The 21,773-nt window shown below is 29.2% G+C and overlaps 1 protein-coding gene across 3 annotated transcripts in view; it reads left to right on the top strand.

The window, feature by feature from the left end:
• Nucleotides 1–21,773, top strand: part of LOC119677448 (kazrin) — a 39,250-nt gene that overhangs the window by 15,795 nt on the left and 1,682 nt on the right. For 2 of the 3 annotated variants that reach the window (XM_038088791.1, XM_038088793.1), the window contains 8 exons: nucleotides 331–1,227; nucleotides 1,292–1,352; nucleotides 1,419–1,606; nucleotides 1,669–2,163; nucleotides 2,258–2,419; nucleotides 2,604–2,748; nucleotides 14,882–14,993; nucleotides 21,446–21,469. In XM_038088791.1, coding sequence (XP_037944719.1) covers nucleotides 331–1,227; nucleotides 1,292–1,352; nucleotides 1,419–1,606; nucleotides 1,669–2,163; nucleotides 2,258–2,419; nucleotides 2,604–2,748; nucleotides 14,882–14,993; nucleotides 21,446–21,469 — 2,084 coding nt within the window. Of the gene's footprint in view, nucleotides 1–330; nucleotides 1,228–1,291; nucleotides 1,353–1,418; nucleotides 1,607–1,668; nucleotides 2,164–2,257; nucleotides 2,420–2,603; nucleotides 2,749–5,247; nucleotides 5,360–14,881; nucleotides 14,994–21,445; nucleotides 21,470–21,773 lie in introns of those variants that run through there. The other variant, XM_038088792.1, reaches the window with a different exon arrangement.

Here is a 21,773-nt window from a genome sequence, read left to right as displayed (position 1 = left end):
GTGGCGGATTTAGTGAGAAGGATAAAGACGAAAATATAATACAGAATAATAAAAATTAGTGCACTACACAAACACTACAAAAACATAACAATTTTTTTAATTTGATATATATTTAATATATTAATAATAATTAATATAATATAATAAATCCTAAACCCTTGATACAAAACGAGCTAGGCTACACTCATACTACCTCTTTGTAACTTATATAGCTATATAACATAAGTTCTTTATTATTTACGGTATTGTAATTTGAAACATTTTTATATAAAATAATAATAATTAAAACAATATTTAATATATAAATCGTGTTACTCTTTCCCATTATAGATTCACCAACAAAGCTGCGTGAAGAAAATGAGCGACTGAATACTGAAATTTCAAGGCTGCGCAAATTGCTAGAAAACTCCACAGATGGCGCCGTAGGTGGAATAGATTTATCTGATTCGGGTGATGCACAATCAACTGATGGCAGTGGTGGCACACCACAACAACGTGTTGATCGGTTGGAAGCCGAATTACGTTCTGCGAAAAGTCAAATAATGTCATTGCGTATTGAACGAAAGAAACTACGTTCAGATAAAAGTGATTTGTTGGGACAAGTAAAGCAGTTATGTTCATCATTACAAGATAAAGAACAGGAATTACGTGATTTTATACGCAATTTTCAAGATCGCGTTCGTGAAAGTGAATCAAATAATGCTAAACTAACAGGAGATAGAGAGCGTGAACGTTGGCAGTTACTCAAGCAAGCACGAGATGAGGCTGAACGTTCATTAGCGCTTGCACAACAATTAAATCAACGCGATATGCAATTGCAGAGATTACAGGATCAATTGCAGGAAGCACGACGACAACTTTCCGGTTGCCTGTCGGATCAAGAAAGTCTGTTATCATTTGCACCACTTACACCACCATCAGCCGCTTCAGGTTTAGTTAATCAAATGACAGGTGCTAGTGGTGTTAATAGTAATTTACGTGGAGATGACAGTGGACGCGGTAATTCGAATTCATTATCTGCTTTCAGTAGCAGTTTAAGTGGTGGTTCTGGTGCTACGGCTGGTGATCGAAATTCTTGTTCAAATGATTCTGGTATTCGTAATAGCAGTGATCGTGAAAGTACAGGTGGTGATTTAAATTTCAGTGATGGCACTTGCGATAATGGACCATGCATAACCGTAGATCCAGACAGCATTTCTTTAGTTTCTAGTCAGAATATGTATCAATGTAAGTGTATACTACATGTATTAATGAAAGACAAAAAAGTTAGAAAAATTGGTTTATTCCATAGATGGCACACCAAAGGAACGTAGTCCAACATTATCACCATTAAATACTGCAGCTTACTCTCGGTAAATTACTTAAAAATTTTTTTGAATTAAGAGAACATATTTTAGTCCTTTTGAAATTACTTTCAGTTCTGTTGAGCAACTTGGCTCACCTGTTGAATCTGATGGTCCTGGTGCAGTAGTCCGTAAATTTGCACCAAAAACTGGTACTATAAGTGCACGTAATGGTCGTGGAGGTACATGGGGTAGCATATCACGAGTTTTTGCCAGATCAAGAAATAAAAATAAAGCACTTTCCGCAGATGGAGCGATGGAATGTAATTGAAAATCATTTTAATTATTTTTTTATTATTATTGTTAACCACGTTATTAATTGTAGATAATGATTACTCTTGGAGTGCTTTAACTGAAGAAGGTTATGCAGAAAAATTGCGTTTATTACGTGAAGCATCACAAATGCCTATGGAACGTTGGCGTGCCACCCAAGTTTTGGCTTGGCTGGAAGTGGCACTTGGTATGCCGCAATATAGCACACGTTGTGCTGAAAATGTGAAAAGTGGTAAAGTATTATTGGAATTAAATGACGCAGAATTGGAAGCAGGTTTAGGTTTAACACATCCAATGCACCGTAAAAAGTTACGTTTAGCAATTGAAGAGCAGCGACGCCCAGAACTAGTACGTTATCCAATGATTACACAGCTGGGTCATACCTGGGTAGCTTCAGAATGGTTACCAGATATAGGTTTACCGCAGTATGCCGAGTCTTTCATACACTCGTTGGTCGATGCACGTATGTTAGATACTTTGTCTAAGAAAGAACTCGAGAAATTTTTGGGTGTCACAAGAAAATTCCATCAAGCCAGTATTGTACATGGTAAGTGAAGCTAAATTTTTATATATTATATTCTTATGGAGGAAGAAATATTATGAATATATTAATTTTCACCGATATAAATTTATTATGTTAGGCATACATGTGTTACGTATTGTAAAATATGATCGTCAAACTTTGGCTATGCGAAGAGTACAATCAGAAACTGTTGACACAGATCCAATTGTCTGGACTAATCAACGTTTCATACGTTGGGCCAGATCCATTGATCTAAGCGAATATGCTGACAATTTAAAAGGTAAGTTAATGAATATAATTTAAAATTAATACTTATTTCAAAATCTCTTTGATTTTTACCATATTTTAAATTAATTGTGGAACATTTGCGTTAAAAGTAATAAAAACAATTTTTCGTATAAAATATTTATTAAAGCATATCCGTTTGTTCGGCGCCATTTAACTTCGTTTAATTACACTTACAGACAGCGGAGTGCATGGTGGCTTGGTTGTGCTTGAGCCATCATTTTCAGGTGACACCATGGCAACTGCGCTGGGCGTACCACCGTCGAAAAATATAATTCGTCGTCATCTTTCCACAGAGTTCGATGCTTTAATTTTACCCGCTAGGTGAGTAGTATTCACAACTTTTGCTTTGTATGGTGTTCAGTCGTATGAAGCCTCAATTTCCATCACTCTGCTGCATTGTAGTAATTGTTATCCTTCATTAATTCAGTTTACTTTACTTTGATATTGTTTTTATTGAATTGTTGCGCTTAAATTTCCATTATATCACATCATCTTGTTTAATTAATTATTTAGTTTTTCTTTTTAATTTTTTCCGAATATTGCAATAACATTTTCATTTGATCCAATGCAAATATACGTATAAGAAATATTTATTGCGTTTTTCGATTACTTCAACTGAGATAATATTTGATATGGAATTTATGTGTTACATATTTGCAATTCAATCACCACAGCATCAATCATCATTAGTACATTTTATTATTTGTATTCTCCAGAAATTTTGTAGTTTGTTATTAATTTGCTGATGTAATTAAATAATTTGTATGTTACTGTAGTTAAAATATAATTTAATCATTCATAGTTAATCAACACCAATCATAATCATCCCATGTGTAACATAAATCATTAATTTATATTTATATGTCAAAAAATTATAAATGATTTTAAAGTAAATAAATTCTTTAAAATTAGTTCGAGGTTCTGAAAAGTATTAATAAACAAAATAAAATATGGGAATATACATTATAGTGAAGAAAAAAAAGTTTTATATTGTATGTATATGTATTTATTTATACGTCCTTACTTATACTAACTGAATAAATAAGTTAATTTTAATATAAAAGGTGTCCTTAAATATAAATAAAATAGAAATTAAAATTAAACACTAAACACATTAAAAATTATTATTAATTTGGCACTACAACGCCATCTGCTGTCTTGTTGCAGATAAGCAGATAAGATAATCTTAATTTTTTGACATTTAAAAAAAAAAATTAAAATATAAGCTATACACAAATATATAATAAATATATATATCCACTAACAATTATCCCATAAATCAGCAGTTGAAAATTAGCTACTGTAGTTATTAGCTTCCCAACTATATTAGGCAGGTTTACCAAGAACATCACAATCTAAAATCCTCTTAGGGACTTACAACGTAAAAAGCTTCATTTATTGCATAGCACAAACAAAGTATAACTTAGAATTCTTACGGGTATACAAACCGGTCATTGTAGATTGAATGAACACCTAACAAAGTTTGGCATCCAATCCAACTCAGACTGCAGATAATGTTGAGAAGAGAAGAAACCGCATGCCATGTGCTAGGGGAATGCTAGGTACTAATGCACAAGTGGAAGAAATACCTTGGAGGGTATTTCATACTAGGTACCCTACTGTTTTTGAATAAAGACAACGGACTTGGAGATGAACTCTAATTTGACTAAGCGCACAAAAGATCTTTTTGGTTCGCAGTGTACTATTTCTTTTCTAATAATAATAGTAGTGGCATAAAGAGCGACCGATATAAAAGAGCACCATATTCAAGTTAAGAAATAATTACCTATTAAGCCCGTTTTATTACAGTTACACTCAGGTATAAGGTTATAAAGTAATTTTTTTGGGTTAATATTATTTTATAATATTCTCCTTTTTCTCATGCGTTACCATTGCTTTTCTTAGTTTTGGTTTCGACAGCAGATAGGGAGTACCGTAGTAATTATGTCCGCGTCATGTTCGCCGATGTTTATCCAGATTTAAGAGTCCAAAACTAAATACTTATGGTTTTTTTTAGTATCAAATGGAAAGCATCGATGGTGTGTAATTTTAGTCGATTAAAACCCCTTCTTGGGAATGTGAAAGATTACAACCACTGAGCTCGACGGTTTAATGACTGAAACCCCATATCAGTAATCAAGGGTAGAAAGGTAGCAGAAAATCTAAATTTATTTTAACTTTAAAGATAAGATGTTAGCTTATTTGTAAACCCGTACAAATCGAAGACAGTAGTAATGTTCTATTTCCATCCGTTATAATTACATGTAGGTGTTGTTTTTCTCTGCCTATATATATTTATATATTTTGAGTACATTAAGCTATTATTATTTAGATATGCAATTCCTTTTATCTGCTACAATATAATCATTAGAACAAACATATGCAATATATATTACTGGTATCTATGTAAATTGTTTTTTTTTTTTTGTAATTAGGTATATATATAAACTAGTTACTAAAAAAATGTTTAAGTAAAATTTTCATTTATTAACATTTTAGGATTTCATAACCATTTCAAATAGCTTTAAGTTTGGTCTTCTCTTTAACTCATCGTAATCATTCTGCTTCAATGAATTTTTATTTGCCATTAATTCATTTGCATCATCATTACATTTTGTCTGTCAATGTCTGTGTTTTGAAGTGTTTGTGAAATCTTTCCAAGTTTTAAACTTTACTCTGCATAGCGTATTTTAATGTTTGTGTAAATTCAAATTGCAAAATTTATTTTTACTCGAACTGAACTCAAATAATTAAGGTTTCGCAATTTCTGTCTTTATCTCTCGATATACTTTCTCACCATCATGCAAACCCCAACGACAGATATCTTGTGTACTGTCAAATGGAAGAATTTCAGGTGGAAACCGCAAGACAATTAGCAATGAATCAAAAACCACTAGGAAGATAAAGAGACTCAATCTAAAACAGATAACGAATTGAAAGTTTAAAATACTTAAAGATTTATTTCAGATATATGATATAAATAAATAACAAACAAATAAAAAACGTACAATAATTAAGAAGATATTATATGTTAATGCTATAAATAATTAACAGTATTTATAAAAGAAAATAATTTTGAAAAAAAAACTTACTTAAAAATTTAAAAGAAAAGTGTGATTACAGTTTAAAACAAAATATATAATAATAATAATAATAATTATAATATAAATATTACTAAGATTTAGTTCTTGTTAAGTTTTTGTCAACATTTTAATAATGTTTACTTGTTTCAATTTTAGCTCAATATTTAAGCTTTATATGCATTTAAATTAAGAAAGAAATCATGAATTGATTGCATTTAAATTTGAATATTTTAGATAGTTTTAATAATATACATACGAGTATATATATACACATATACACGTTAATAAGCGAGGGAAACAAAGTAGTAAATTAAACTTATTAGCCAAAGGATTTAAATATTTAAAAATCAAAATAAAAGAATCTAAATTTTAAATAAAATAGAAATAGATAATTTTCAGCAAAATTACTTAAAATCAAAATAAAGACTTCGATGATATTACATGAAAATAGGGAAATTACACTATTGTTTTTTTTTCACAAAAATCAGAAAAACAAACCAAAAAACGTTTTACAATTTAAAAAATTTGAGCACCAATATTTACTTTATTTTATTAAATGTACAAATAACACAGAAAAAAAAATGAATATACAATAAAAAAAATAAATTTAAATTTAAACTTAAAGGGAAAAAGTTGTTACAAAGCAGACACTCCATTTTAAATTGCAGTCGAAATACTTCACATATCACATTTCACATTCCACATTTCATATTTTTTAAACTTTAAATTTTAAATTTCAATTCAATATTCACCACACAACACTGCAGTGTACGAAACTCAACACCAAATTATAAGAGCCATTTTTAAATATCGTAACAAAAATAAAAACCAAAACAAAAACCAAAACAGAAAACAATAATAACAATTGAGCAATTCGAAAACAACAACAAAACATATCTACAAAGTTGCGAGAGATTTTTATTAAAATTGTTAGAGCGCTTTAGGCGGTTTTATTGTGTAGCCATTAAATAAAAAAAAATAATATTACTATTATTAAGCAAAATAGATTTGTTGCAAATTATTTTTTGTAAATTGTGTAGTTTACTGCCAATTTTATTTGCATTTCTATTAGTACGTGTATTTGTATTAGTGCGTCAATTTTTTTTTATTTTGTATATACAAACATATATATTTTTTATATATAGTCATAAAATATAAGCTTTGCTTTTAAATGTTTCCTAGGTATTACTAATAATATATTTAAATGTAAACATATTCAGTAAAAGTTATTAAAATTTCCATTATGGAGAGTAAATCCAAATAATTAATGTTAAAAAAAAAAACATGATATTTAATAAAAATAAAATAGAATGTTCTTATTAAAATATTGAAATACAATATTTCTCGAAAATGCGATAAATCTTTTTACAATACTTTATAAATGTTTTAGGGCTATTCTCAATATACCTTGAAACTTTGAATACTTCTTCTAAATAATATATAAAAAATTATATGATGCTTTATTGTCTTCCTATCACTGTCACCTCTTGAAAAATAACTGAAATAGGTATATCTTTCAATATTTGTCTTCTCTAAAATTATATTTATAATATGTTTACATATGTTATATTTTATAACACTTATGTTAGTCATCCGATTTGATAGTTCAATAATAATTTTTAAGTTACTGTATTCCATTGAAAACTACTATAAAATCAAAAACATAGAAATTTTTTTATGTTTTTGTTAAAATCTTAACATCACAAAAATTTAATTTTTATATATCTCTGTGATGTTACACAAACTCCAATTTATTATAATAATAAACATATTTTTTACACCACACTAGGAAAAATATACTCTAACCACATACTAGTTCTACTGACCTCATCATTTCATTAGAAATGGAAACCAAAATACAGTATGGTTGCGTCGAGTAAAAATATTTTGACCTGAGATTTAGTTACAATCTGATTAAATCAACCAAATTATTTTTCTGATTACATATATAGGTTTTAAAAACTATTTTATCATTTCCCAAAATATGTATTGTACTCATTGTGTTAACCAATTAATTTATATAACTTTTTTGTTTTTTAAATGCTATATCTACTCCTAGGTATAGCGATTTGACAACAGATTTTGATTAAATCAGCTATTTCGAGTAATTATTTTCTTAACAATATATGTCGATATAGCTTTCTTCTTCAGATATTGGTGTGACAAAAAGTGGACAAACTATCTGGTGACACCTAGTATACATATGAAACTTTCACATTAATTATATGGATATATAATATTAGTATTAGAAGCTATATCTTATAAATGTTTTATCAAAATGTTTAAAAAAGACTTTTGTTCAGTCATTTTTTTCTTCATTCGACACAATTTTGTGTTTTCCCCGAAACATTCTTTTGCGGTTTCCAAAGAGACTAATCTGTAAAGTATATAGGGCAGAAGTAGGATTCTTATTATTTAGCCATTGTTATAAATAACTTCTCTCAGACTGTGCATTGTAGTGATGAAGACCTCTTCCACCTTGCTATTTGGAACCGCTTGTTAGCACTATTAAGACTATATAATTTTCGTTGTTACTGGTTGTTTCCTTTTCAATGTAATAGATAAATATGAACATCATGTATATACCAAAATATAGATGCCACGATATTTGAGATTGACTGTTGCAACTTTTTTAATAACTTAGCTATCAATTAAGTTTGCTTACCATTAATGTTGCATTGTTGAACTAGTTTTCGTGGTTGATCAATAACCGAATTGTCTATAAGTGTTTGGTTAGTATATAAATTAGATAATAAAAAACAAATAAAACTGGTTTAAATATGTATTTCATTTTTGGTTCACTGACTTTCTTTACTAAATTCACTATACACTAAATATCTACTTATTACTATCTTACCGAGCCGCAGTAAGATACTGAGTGAAACTAGCTTTCTTTACTGAAATTCATTTTACACTAAATACCTACTACTTAGAACCGTAGTAAACTGCATGTACTGTGAGACTATCTTTCTTGACTGCAATCAACTGTGCACTAAATGTTTACTTTTTAGGGTTTAAGTGAGTCTGCATGTACAGTGAAACTTTCTTTTTTTATTGGAACTCACCATACACTAAAAAAACCTGCTTTTTAAAGCTTAAATGAATCGCATCTACTGTATAACTGCCATTCTTTATTGAAATTTACTGTACTATACAATAAATATGTACTTCTTAGGGTCTAAATTTTTTTTTTTTTTTAATTTTATTTTCTTTTATTGCGATCTGTCAATTCAGAGTAGACAATAAACAATATTTAAAAGTGACTAAATACTTAAAAGACCATTTTGAGCTTGAATGGACTGAGCTCAGTAGCACATCCGTCTGTTGAAGTCGGGCACATTAAAGTTCCAATGGCGTTTGTTTGCGGAGGCGTGTGAACGTTCTTCCTTCTGCTATAATTCTGCTCATAAAGAGGTTGGGATGATTTAACATACGTTTTTTGTGTTTACTGGCTTGGCTTTTTATGACATCCTTAACTACCGGAACGTTGAGATCGCGATGTATACATTCATTTGTTATATATCTAGGAGCATCTAAGATTAATCTAAGGGTTTTTGATTGAAAACGTTGAATAATCTCAATATTTGAAGATGCAGCAGTTCCCCAGAGTTCAATGCCATATGTCCAGATTGGTTTGAGTATCGCTTTGTAGATAAGAAGTTTATTTTCCACGGAAAGCTTTGAACTTTTGTTTAGTATCCAGTAGAGCTCCCGCATTCTGATGCCAAGTGCTTTTCTTTTGGTAAAAATATGGTGCTTCCAAGTTAGTTTTGTGTCAAAGTGTATTCCTAAATATTTCACTTGGGTAGATTGAGGGATTAAGATATCGTTAAGTCGTACCGGAGGGCAATTTTTCCTTCTCATTGTAAAGGTTATTTGTGAAGACTTAGTCTCATTTGCTTTTATTCTCCAGGTTTTAAGCCACTGGGAAATGTTATCTAGCGCTCGCTGGAGTTTGTTTGATGCTAACTGGTGATTTTCGTCTGTAGCAATTACCACAGTATCATCGGCAAAAGTTCCAATCTCAGTACCAACGGTGGTAGGCAAGTCGTTAGTGAAGAGTAAGTATAACACTGGTCCCAAGACACTGCCTTGTGGCACTCCAGCCTGAATTAGCTGCAAAGTTGACATTTCATCCCCCTGTTTTACAAAGAAATATCGTGATTCGATGTAAGATTTTAAGAAAATATAGTAATTAATTGGGAGCATCTTTTTAAGCTTAAACAATAGGCCGTTATGCCAAACTTTATCAAATGCCTGGGATATGTCCAGAAATGCTGCTGTGCAGTACTTCTTTTTGTCAAATGCTGTATGTATGACATTAACCACTCTGTGTACTTGCTCTATTGTACTGTGTTTTTTTCTAAAACCAAATTGATATTCCGGAATTAGTCTCCTTCTATTGACAATGGGCATTAATCTGGTAAGAAATAAATTTTCCAACAACTTTGACATAACCGGTAGAAGACTAATTGGTCTATATGACTTAACATCTTTTGCCGTTTTCCCAGGTTTGAGTATCATGGTGATTTGAGCCACCTTGAATTGAGGAGGGATAAAGCCTTTTGTGACAATAGAATTAAAAATGTTTCGCAGCAGTACTATTGCTTCATCCGGTAACTCCTTTAATATTTTTGAAGTAATTAGGTCATAGCCGGGTGCTTTATTTATTTTTAGTTTCTTGATTTCAAATTTTATGTCGAAAATGGAGAATTTTTGTATTGGAAGGTCCAGTTGGTGCGTTTGCAGTAAAACCTCTCTAATCTCTTCAGATATACTATTTGGGGCTTCATTAATGTTTGGAACAAAAACTGAAGACAGATGGTCCTTAAATACTTTGCATTTTTCTGTATCTGTTCGGGCCCATTGCCCAAGTTCGTTTTTTACTGGTGCATTGTGCGTTGTTGTCTGTTTCTTGATTGCTCGCCAGAGAGAGTAGTTGGTGGAAGTAGTTGCGTCTAGTCTTTGGAGATTTCTTTGTATTTCCAAATTTCTGGTTGTTTTCAGATGTTCTTTTAGATTTTTGATCAGCACATTAAAAAGTTTTTTATCTTTCGGAGATTTGGTTTGTTGCCAGCGCCTTCTGGCTGCTCTTTTGGCTCTTATAAGTTCTTGAGTCGTACTACATAATGGTGTGGGGAATTGTTGCATGTTTGAAGGCGTGGATCTCCAGGCTGATTGTTGAATACTCCTTATAAGATGTTCAGTTGCAAGCGCAATTTCTTCGTCTGTTTTAAGCGCCATTTTTCATCAAGTAATGCCTTAAGTGTATGCCTAAAGGCATCCCAGTTGGTTAATTTGTTGTGCAGATAACATTTTTGAACTTTAAGTTGTATATTCGATTTTATCCGTAATAATACTGGCGAGTGATCTGATGAAAGATCAAAGCTAGATTTACAGAAAGTGTCGTTTTGTCGCACTCCTTTAGTAACACAAAAGTCTAACAAGTCTGGCATTTTTTTGGGATCCGTGGGCCAATAAGTTGGTTCTCCAGACGAGATAGTTGAAAGGTTTTCGCTTCTTATAGCCGCAAGCATCTGTCGTCCTTTGGGTGTTGAAAGCCGAGAGCCCCATTCAACGTGTTTAGCATTAAAATCTCCCCCCGCAATAAATCTGTTACCTAAGGTTCTAAAGAATTTTTTATATGTTGCCGTCTTAGTTGCGTGTTTTGGTGGACAGTATACTGATGTTATTGTGATTGAGCCACACCAATCTTTTACTGATATGCTGGTTGCTTGAATCTCTTCAGTGCGGTATTGTTGCATTTCAAAGTGTAATATATTTGTTTTAACTAAAATGCCACTTCCCCCATGAGCCGTTCCATCGGGATGCATAGTGTGGTAAAAGTCATAGCCTGGTACTTTAAAATAATGTTTTGAAGTAAAACGTGTTTCGGATATTAGCATGATGTCTACTTTTTGATCTTTTAAAAATTCTTGTAGCTCTAAACAATGTTTTGACAGCCCATTCGCATTCCAGAGCACTATATTTAATTCACTGTCGGACATAATTTAGTCGTCAGCGTGACAAGAACATTCATTAACGTAGTGATTTGTTCTAACATTTGCTTAACTACTATTAGAACTTCGCTCATGGTATCTGGAGATTTAGGAATAGTATGAGATTTAGGTGATTGTTCCACTAGCACACTAGCATAACTTCTTTTGGGATCCCTTGGGATAGAAACTTTGTCTTTTTCTTCGTCAGTTTCTTTGTTTGTAGTTGTTGTTGGTTTAGGTTTTAGTGTTGGAAATTTCGCAGTTTGTAGCTGCTTATAAATCGAACAGCCTTTATAATTTGCAGGATGGTTTCCTTCACATAATACGCATTTGACTTCAGTACTTCTTCCTTGGATTGGACATTGAGACGAAGAATGGTTTTTTGCACATTTGATGCACCTCGGATGTCTTCGACAATAACTTTTCGTGTGGCCATAGTCTTGGCAGTTACTACACTGAGGGATGTCTCGTTTAGGACGAGGAGGCTCAAACGTGACTCGACTATGCATCAAATTCTTTATGCTGTAGATCTCCTTGTTATTTTGTTGAGGCTCAAGTTCTACAATGAAGAGAGGAAGTGGTTTTTTCGATTCTCTGTGTTTCATATTGAACACGTTTAGAGCTTTATGACCTATTTCCGCCAGAGCTGTTTTAATGTCCTCGGTATTGACAGACGAATGCATATTTCTCAGGATAGCTTTAAAATTTCGTTCATCTTTAGGCTTGTAGGTATAAAATTCGGTTTTTTTCGATTCTAGTTGCTTTACTATTGTAACATAAGACTCAGTTGTTTTTGCTTGGATTTTTACCTTTTCGTTGTTTAAAACTTTTAGCTCAAAATTGTTTTCTACTTGTGAGGACAAAAGATTTATGAGAGGATTTATGTTATTCACCCTATCTACGAATATTGGTGGAGGTTTGGGCTGCTTTTCGGCATGTTGTGTCACTTCTTCAACTTCTTCCTCTTCTGTTTCTAGTACTGAAAATCTATTTGCGGAACGGCTTGGATTGTCTAGCCAGTAACTATCTAATTTAGCTTGTTTTTTAGTTTGTTCAGCATTTTTTGAACGACGAATTTCAGGACTTGAACGAGTTCTTTTCTGACTTTCTTTTGGAAGATTAATTTTTTGTATTGAAGAGTTGCTTAATGAGTTTTCTCTTGAGTTTCCCTTCGATTGAGTATGTACTTTGAAAGTTTTTTGGCTGTTCTGCTCTTTGTGCACAGGTGTCGAGAACATAGCGCAATTTGATGTAGTAGGTATTTCGTTCAGTATATTGTTTGATATATTAGCGATTGAACTTACCGAAGTTGTTGGAAGTAAAGATAAGGCATGAGTAGACGAAACGGATATCTGAGTTGATGTAGAACTCAAGGTGTTAGTTATCGAGTTTGCAGTGCATACTGTGACGCTATTTGTAGTACATGTAGATGTTGAGCAGGAATGTGCTATTAGATTTGATGGGGAGAGTCCCACCGTGAGCGTATGAGGTGAGCTTATCAGTGGGGTACGGCATTGTTCACTCCAAGAGTGAGATATATTACCTAGTTTTTGGTTTAAACAAGTGTCGTAGTTTTTTTCAATTGAGTTTGAATTGTTTTCGGCCTGTAGCTGTTTTTGGCTTCGTGTTGCTAAGGGACTTCGTTGAACACTCATTATTTGAAATTGTGTTAGTTAATGTTTGGTTTTCGTTGATCTTATTTTGCTATGCACTGGAGCGTTCGCATAAATTAGCGTATCGCCCATGCAGCAGAACAAGTGATTTTTGAGTAGAAATTATTTTAATAAGATTAAATTATTTTTAAAAAAAAAAAAGAATCGGTTAAATTAAAATGTTAATTAGTATAAAAATGTACCATATATCACATTTGATTTTGTTTAAGTTGTATTTTAAATGCAAATAAATATTCAAATATTAATATAAATAAATTTTTTATTATTTTAATAAAATAAATATTAAATATTAATATAAGTGTTCCAAATTTTTCACAAAATAACACGTATTAAATTTATGGATAATTAATTTTATCCAAAATTCGTTTTAGCGTTTTGCAACACTTATTTTAGTTTATTATTTTAAGTTTAAAAGCTTTTATTTGCTGTCTCTATCAGCTTTTATGTGTTTGTGTATAGAAAAACCAGACACTAGTGTAACTATCTGTCTCTGTCAGATTTGTTTAATTTAAATTAAATTTACGTTCCAAAATAAGGCGAATTATTACAAGAGCGCCAAAATCTTTATGCTATCACAATATAAATACGAACAATTGATTTGAACATTTATTCACTATTTCAATAGTTTTTGCATATATACTGCGATTCAGCACTCAATAACTTCGTTTATCTTGAACTTTGTATGTAGTTATCGCGCTAAACACCCGCTAACTAGTAAAACTTTGCAAGAGCACTATAAAACACGTCCGTACGTGGAGAAGACTGATCAAAGAATCCAATAAAAATAAGCCGTAATTATTGTCTAAATAAGTCTAAATAAATAAATGGTCTAAATAAGCCGTATTTATTGAGCCGGAGTAGCTAAAGTTGTGTTAGCGGATAAAAAGATTTTTGTGCTATCAAAAATACCAATTTAAATAAATGATACTAAAAATTGTCTACTTCATATTAGTAAACTTACTGAACTTAAGTTTAAAAAAGTTTAACAAAAATATAATTAAAATTTAGTTTTTAGCAATATAATTAATTTTATTTTTACTAATAAAGTATTGTTGAATTTATTGTTAAATCAGTAGTGTGTAGTAATTTTCATATAATATATTATATTTCAATATACCATATAGTTTAAGTATTTCTCCAAACATTTTGTAGTTGCTTATATATATTTTCGATGCTTCTGCTTATTAGTCTTTATAGGTTCTTTTTCGATTTTTTATCTTTTATATTTTTAAAACCAATATTACCTTTTATATTATAAATTTTGTCTTGTTTTATTTGAATTGCTTGTTTTTATTCAATTTAAAAAAATATATTAACGTATTAATTTTTGCTGTCTCTATTTTATTTTGTTACTGCTAATCGTACACTTATTAAATTCACCTCGACATCTTCATTACTTTAACTACTCACCACATCACCATGAACTAATACAAAATTACAACAATAACTCAACAACTCAACATTTATGGCAACAAATTACATATTCGCTTGCTCTGCCTGGCATTGTGTGTGTGTGCGTATTCATGCTTTTTAAACAATAACAAAATATAAAATCAATTATAAACAATAACCACAAATTTGACAAAACATTATTAACAAACAAACAAATTAACAAACAAACACTCGTTACAATAAAAACAATAAATGTTGTATTGCTGATTTGGACATATTTGCTGAAATGTTGTTGAATTGTGCTTAGAGCAACTTTGGGTCAAGGCATACGTTCGGGTTGTGGCATAGTTCCTATTACTGGACCCGGTGGCCTACAGCACTATGCCACGGCCGATCGACGTTCAAGCGGCAGTTTAAGGGTAAGTCTTTTTCTATATCTTTTCTTTCGACTATGCTATTGTCTATTAGATATACAATTTTATGTATTAGTTTTATTTTCTCAAAATTAATATTAATTAAAATTAAAATCGTAAAATCAACTAAACTATAATTGAAATGATATAACTGAGAGCATATTTTATATACTTGTACTGTCTCTTTCCTAGCCTGTATTGTCGTGAAGCTTTTGTTGTCTTTAACATATAAGAACTGAACTATTTTCTTAACAAATATATAACTAAATTGTTAATTGTTTATAAACGAAACTCGATGTCTAAACTTAATGCACTGCTAAATGTTTTTACATTAATTTTATAAATATGTATGTACTTCTTAATAATGAATTGTTATTAGAATGTACACGATTTAATAACTTACTCGTATATATCTTTTATGTTGGCATATTTCAATGTAATGATAATTTTATTTATTTTTGAACTAAAACTACACGAATAATCGCAAAATTGCATGTACTATTCATATAATGTTTAACTCTTAAGTAGATTAGTGTCTTTATATATGTATGTCTCTCTTAATAAATGTGTTATATTTCAAATTTATTGTTGGAAAAGTATTTCAATTTCACACAGAAAGGGAAAGTAATCGTTTTGTAGGTCAAATTAAACAACAAAAACTTTAAAATTAAAGATTATGTTTTGAGATACTTTACTCTTGTACTGTTAATACTTCATAGCTTACATTCAAACAAAAGATATAGCAGAACTTTTTAAATTGAATAGCCAAATTATCTTAATTTCGTAAAAATGAAATTAAGTTAATTTCGAAAGTGTTCATACTAACCCAAATTAAGGAAATCATCGTTTCAACGAAATTATAGCCACTTTTCTTAATTTCGTTCTAATCTTAAAATTGAATTTTGTATGGAAAAACAACTTAATTTTGCTAAACGAAGATTAAATTAAGATTTTTGCGAAATTAAGTTGTGTCTGAACATAATAAAAATAGAATGTTAATAGAAAACATGTATGTTAATAAATATCTCATAGTTAGCATTCAGACTAAAGATATAGCAGAGTTCTTAAATTAAATAATATGTTATTAGAAAAAAATCACTTTTGATGAATGGCGGTAAGTCGATTAGATGAAGTTTTCTACTTTCAAACAAAAATATTTATAATCAATAAAAATTTAATTACTGAATTTCATAAGTGGTTAAAAAATTTTAATAATTCCGTCTACTTACATTTAAACCTAAATAAACAAATTAACATTAAAAGTAACTTGACGAAAGTAAACAATTGAAGTAAAAAGGGTTGAGTACGGTTTAGAGTGTATGGAAAATTGTTGTGAAAAAAAGAAGTAATTATTTCTTATTAAATTTTTATAAACAAAATAAACTTAAAATCAAAGGATGAATTTAGATATAAGAATATTGAAAAAGTTTTTGGAGGAAGCTGTTTCTCTCAAAGAATATATACAACTTTATACGAGACACATCATTTTAAACGAAATAGCTTCATGTTTAAATGTACAACCAAAAAAGTGTTAGAATATTCAAGAACTTTTAGAGAAAGCTATTCAAGGAATATATATGAAATATATCTTAATAACAGAATACACTTTGAATTCAGAAGTATATTTAAAAGAAATGAAATAAGGCTGATGAACTTTTCAGGAAAGCTGATTAGGGGATATATATAAAATATATGTGTACATCTGAAATTGTTCAGAAACATATCCATATTGCAACGTTTAAATTCATAAGGATTGCAAAAAGAAAAACGACAATACAAAAGAATTTTAATTTTAAAGATATGTCTGGTTTATTCAACAAACATGTATATATATATGTCTCAAACTTTTGAAGAACATATCTTCCTTTCAGAAAGTACTTGAAACTTGCAAATGAACCTCAAAAGATTTCTCATTCTTTTGCTGTTAAATGTTATAAATTTATTTTTAATTGAATCCCAAAAAGGATGTCGAATAAACCACATTAAAATAATTAAACTAAACAATCAATAGGGTCGTGATTTTGGACTGACCTTGGTATAAATATAATTGTTATTATTAATATTATTAATAATTATATATCACTATTATTTAATGAGGCATTATTTGACAATATCTACCCACGACAAACCCACCTTCAACAATGTTCTCATATAAGCAAGTCATCAGACTGTCTGCTTTGTATGGTTGTGTCGCTTTAGTAAGGCAACTAAATCCGCTCATGAGGAACTGCAATTACTTCAAGGAAGAGATTCAAAATACTGTTGTATGTCAGAAACTCATGAAAATCTTTTTATTGAAATCATTACTATGTAGATAAAGGTTTTAGAGCAACCAAACTTATCAGTAAAATAGAATTATTATTATTGTTAAGAAATATGGCACTGCGACCGTCGGGTCTATTGTGCCCCCTTCTGGTTTTAGAGCAGTTCTCTAAGCTCTGTTATGTCAATAAAAAGTAGTATAAAACCTACTTTACAGAGTTTTATTGCGTCTTCCGTAAGAATATACATTCCCAGGAGCCCAAAATTAGAAAGTCATCCTAACAGTTCTTTAGATCAGTTTGAAAAATTATAGCAGCGGAGGGAAACTTTCACAATACTCGCTCATTGATACTTCAAGCAAAAAGAGGTGTTACCATAAAAACGATGTAGATTGCTAGATATTACCAGTTTGAGTCAAATGAGACGAGCCTATATAAAGGTGCCAATTGTTATCAACTCCTTTAAATCACAATGCATATGTAACCATCAGACGGTACTATTAATGTGAGAATAATCTATTTAAGTTACCTTAAATATACATCGTTTGAATAACTAATACTATTATATATCTTAAAGAAATGATCAAATCCCTTATGCAAATTTTGTCTTGCTTAAAATAATAAGAAAGCAACTTTTCAACTAAAATTAATACTTAATTCCAGAAATACTTAAATTTTATATATTTAAATATTTATTTCTGTGAATGGTTAAAAATTAGATCTGGCATTCTGGTTATAACAACCAGGGATCAATAGATCAACATATATGTGAATAGGTAAAAAATTGATCCAGCATTCTGGTAACGAAAATCAAGGACTAATACTTATCCGAACGGGCGAAAACAGTTGTAACATTCTGGTTACAAAAACAAAGAATTAATAGATCAATACTATAAATGAACCATTTAATCATTGCATTTCTCATGTCTGTCAAATTTTCATTTAGTATGGTGAGCGCAGTCCAAATATTAGAATAATAGCTCCAAATTGAATTTACACACTTACAGAATAAAAATTACAAATGTAATTTTTATACCTCTCTGCTATATGCACACTGGTTACCAAGTTCGTTTAATTTCTATCTGACATCTTCTGCAACCTTTTTTTAATTGAGAAAATAATTTAATGGACTCTGCTAGATTTGCATTGCTATATCTACTCTATTCAATGCTGAAGACAAATTTTAACAGATTTTTTAAGAGATAGTTTGACATGCCGATTTTTTATGTTGAGAATGATATATTAATTATGAAATGACGTCAATAATCTATAGTTACTTTTTACAATAAATTTTCCATAATTAACTCATCGTTTGTTGTCATTTTCGTTAGGGATCTTCGATAGTCATTTTTGATAGTACTCTTCGATAGTCACCCTGATAGTCATATTCGAAAGTCAGTGTCAATAATTAACTTCGATAATCAATTTCAATAGTTATATTTAATAGTCAGCATTGATGGGCGTATTCGATAGTTATATTCCAAAGCCATCTATGACAGTCATCTTTAATTATTATATTCGATAGACATTTTTGATAGTAATCTTCGCTACTCATCTTCGATAGTCGTACTCCAGGGTGAAGCATAAAATATAAATAACTTCGATGGTCATCTTCGATAGTCATGTTAAGTAATTGTCTTTAATAGTCATCTTTGATAGTTATATTTGAAAGTCATTTTTGATAGTCATCTTCAAGAGTTATTTTCGATCATCATTTTTCATACACATCTTCGATAATCTTCTTCGATGGTCTCATTCAATAGTCACCTTAGATAGTCATCTTAATCACTTTGATAGTTATTTTCTAAAGTCATATTTGATAATCATCTTCAAAAGTTATTTTCGATAATCACTTTTTTTTAGTCATCTTCTATGATCATACTCGATAATCGTCTTAGATGGTCTTCTACAAAAATCACCTTAGATAGTCAGTTTCAAAAGTCATCTTTGATAGTCATCTTGAATAGTTACATTTGATAATCACGTTGATAATCATTAATAGTAATTTTCCGTAGTCCTTTTCGAAAGAAATCTTTGACAGCCATTTTCAATAATCATCTTATTGTCATTTTTGATAGTCAGTTATCTTTGATAGTCATAAATTTTTTCCATAGGTATCTTTGAAAGTAATCTTAGTTTCTACAGCTAGTTTCTATAGGCATCTTCAATAGCTATCTTAAATGGCCATCTTCGACAGTTATCGTTGATAGTCATGTTCGATAGTTATATTCGATAATCAAAAATACCTTTTAAAAACAATTACTTGTTGCTTTGATTAATTGATCTATTAGGTCAGTATGTATTAATTAGTATTTTCGATTGAAATACTGACAAAACTATATATTTTTTATCATTTCTATAGAATGTTAAATTGTTCAACATCAACTCATCTAATAAATCTACTCATAATGAAATTTATTATATTTTCTTTATTCTGTAAATCTTTTCTTCAAAACTTATCGTCTATCCTGTGAGTTTCAAAATTTTATCCAACAATTTCTCTTCCTTTCTTCTTCAACACTGGTTGATTGGCAGAAACCCACGATTATAATACAATAGATCAGTAGTAGTATACAATACACTCGTAAAATTAATAGAAATCGCCATAGAATTACATATAAAAATTTCTTTACAGTGAATTTATATTCATATAACAATTTTTAAACAAATATATCTAAAATATTTGCTAAGATAAATATTAAACAATAAATATTAAAAAATAACAAAACATCCACTGACGTACATTTTAATAGAAATAAAATAAACTACGAAGTATAAAATTAATTTTACAAGATCAAGAATATATAATAATCAATAAAAGATATTATTTCTAATTTTACAATATTTTATTAGCTTTTCTAATATATATAAACATTAAATAATTTTGAATATGTTAAAAATAAAATTTTAATTAATTATATAAATATTAATATACTGTGAAATAAAAAAGTAAGAACACATATAAACGTTAATTAATTAAATATTTAATAAATGAGATATAATATTAAATATTATAATTTATAAAATATTTCATAATTTTGTATTATGTGATTTTATTTTTTTGTCATAAATTTAAAACTATAAAATAAATGTAAAAAAATTTTGTAGAATTGCAAATTTAACTATTATACAAAAAATATTATACATAATTAAAGAATCCATGTAAAATGCTTGAAATACATTAAAAAAAAATATTTAAAAAATACGCATTCAATTATATAGTAAGTAAAAATATTTATTATATGTAATATGTAACATAAAATTCAATTATATATTAAAGATAATAAAATTGTCAAACATTAAAAAATTATATTAAAATAAAGTTCGCCAATTGCTGTCAACAAAATTGACTATAAATTTCATATTACCTTTTTTATTTGCTGATTTTACTAATTAATTTTATTGAGAAATAATTTCTTTTTTAATTTATTATTTTTTTATGTTAAAATTTTGCGAGTTACAATATTAAAGTATATTGTCACATTGTAAACACAATCAACACATTGTAATTACAATAATTATAATGTAATTGCCCTCAGGGCAACAGGAACTTCACGTCAATCAAAATGCACACAAAAACCTTAATTGGATGACAGTACAAAAGGGCAGGAGGAATGCCCATATGACAATTGTTTCAAATTAAAAAAATAAACGAAAAAAATAATTATTTGCAAATAAAAAATTTTATTTTAAATACTAATGTTTGCTTTAGACAAATTCAGTATATTCGCGGATTGTATTCCAGATTATTTTATAAAAAAGTTATTAACAAATATTTATTTAGTGCTTCTCAAAAAGTTTAGGAAATGAATTAAAATATTAAGGATATTAAATAAATTTATAAAACGGATTATAATTCAACAAATTTAGTTTATTTCAACTTTTTTTGTTAATTAAAAATTATTTAAAAATTTTAATAGTTATCAAAATTAGCTTCTTACAGTACAGTACAGTGTACTACATTGTAATACATATACAGTACAGTACAGTACAGTACAATACACTGTACTGTACTGTGATGGAAAATTAAATATTTATTGAAATGAAAAAATAAAAGAAAATTAATAAAATTAAATTACCTTGATACATAATTAAACAGTTACAGTTACCTGAAAGCTGTATTTGTAATGCTTTTTTTTGTTGCTTGAATTAACCAAATAATTTTTACATTTATTTTTTGTATTCTCTTGCACACAGATATCGGCATGGAAAGGATCTCAGGTAAGTGCCAAACGGATATATAAAAGTAATTAAAAATTCAAAAATAATTAATGCATTTAAAAGCTTAAATGCAGCAAAATTAATTTTGATAACATTTTAATCTTCATGAATTTTTTATTAAAATTTTAAGTAAAAATTAAATTACAATAACACAAATTATAGGTTTTTATTTCCATATTTAAATTGCAAATATAAAATATAATGATATACAAAATATAATGACTGCGTTAAAATGTTATGTGAGCTAATTTAAAAATTATGTAAATAATTGGATTTAAAATTTCTTCTTCTATTTTAAAGTAGA

This window comes from Teleopsis dalmanni, chromosome 2, assembly GCF_002237135.1.
Source record: "Teleopsis dalmanni isolate 2A chromosome 2, ASM223713v2, whole genome shotgun sequence".
In the NCBI taxonomy this organism is placed as follows: domain Eukaryota; kingdom Metazoa; phylum Arthropoda; class Insecta; order Diptera; family Diopsidae; genus Teleopsis; species Teleopsis dalmanni.
Note: the sequence above shows the minus strand (reverse complement) of the source record. Positions and strands in the feature narration are given on the sequence as shown.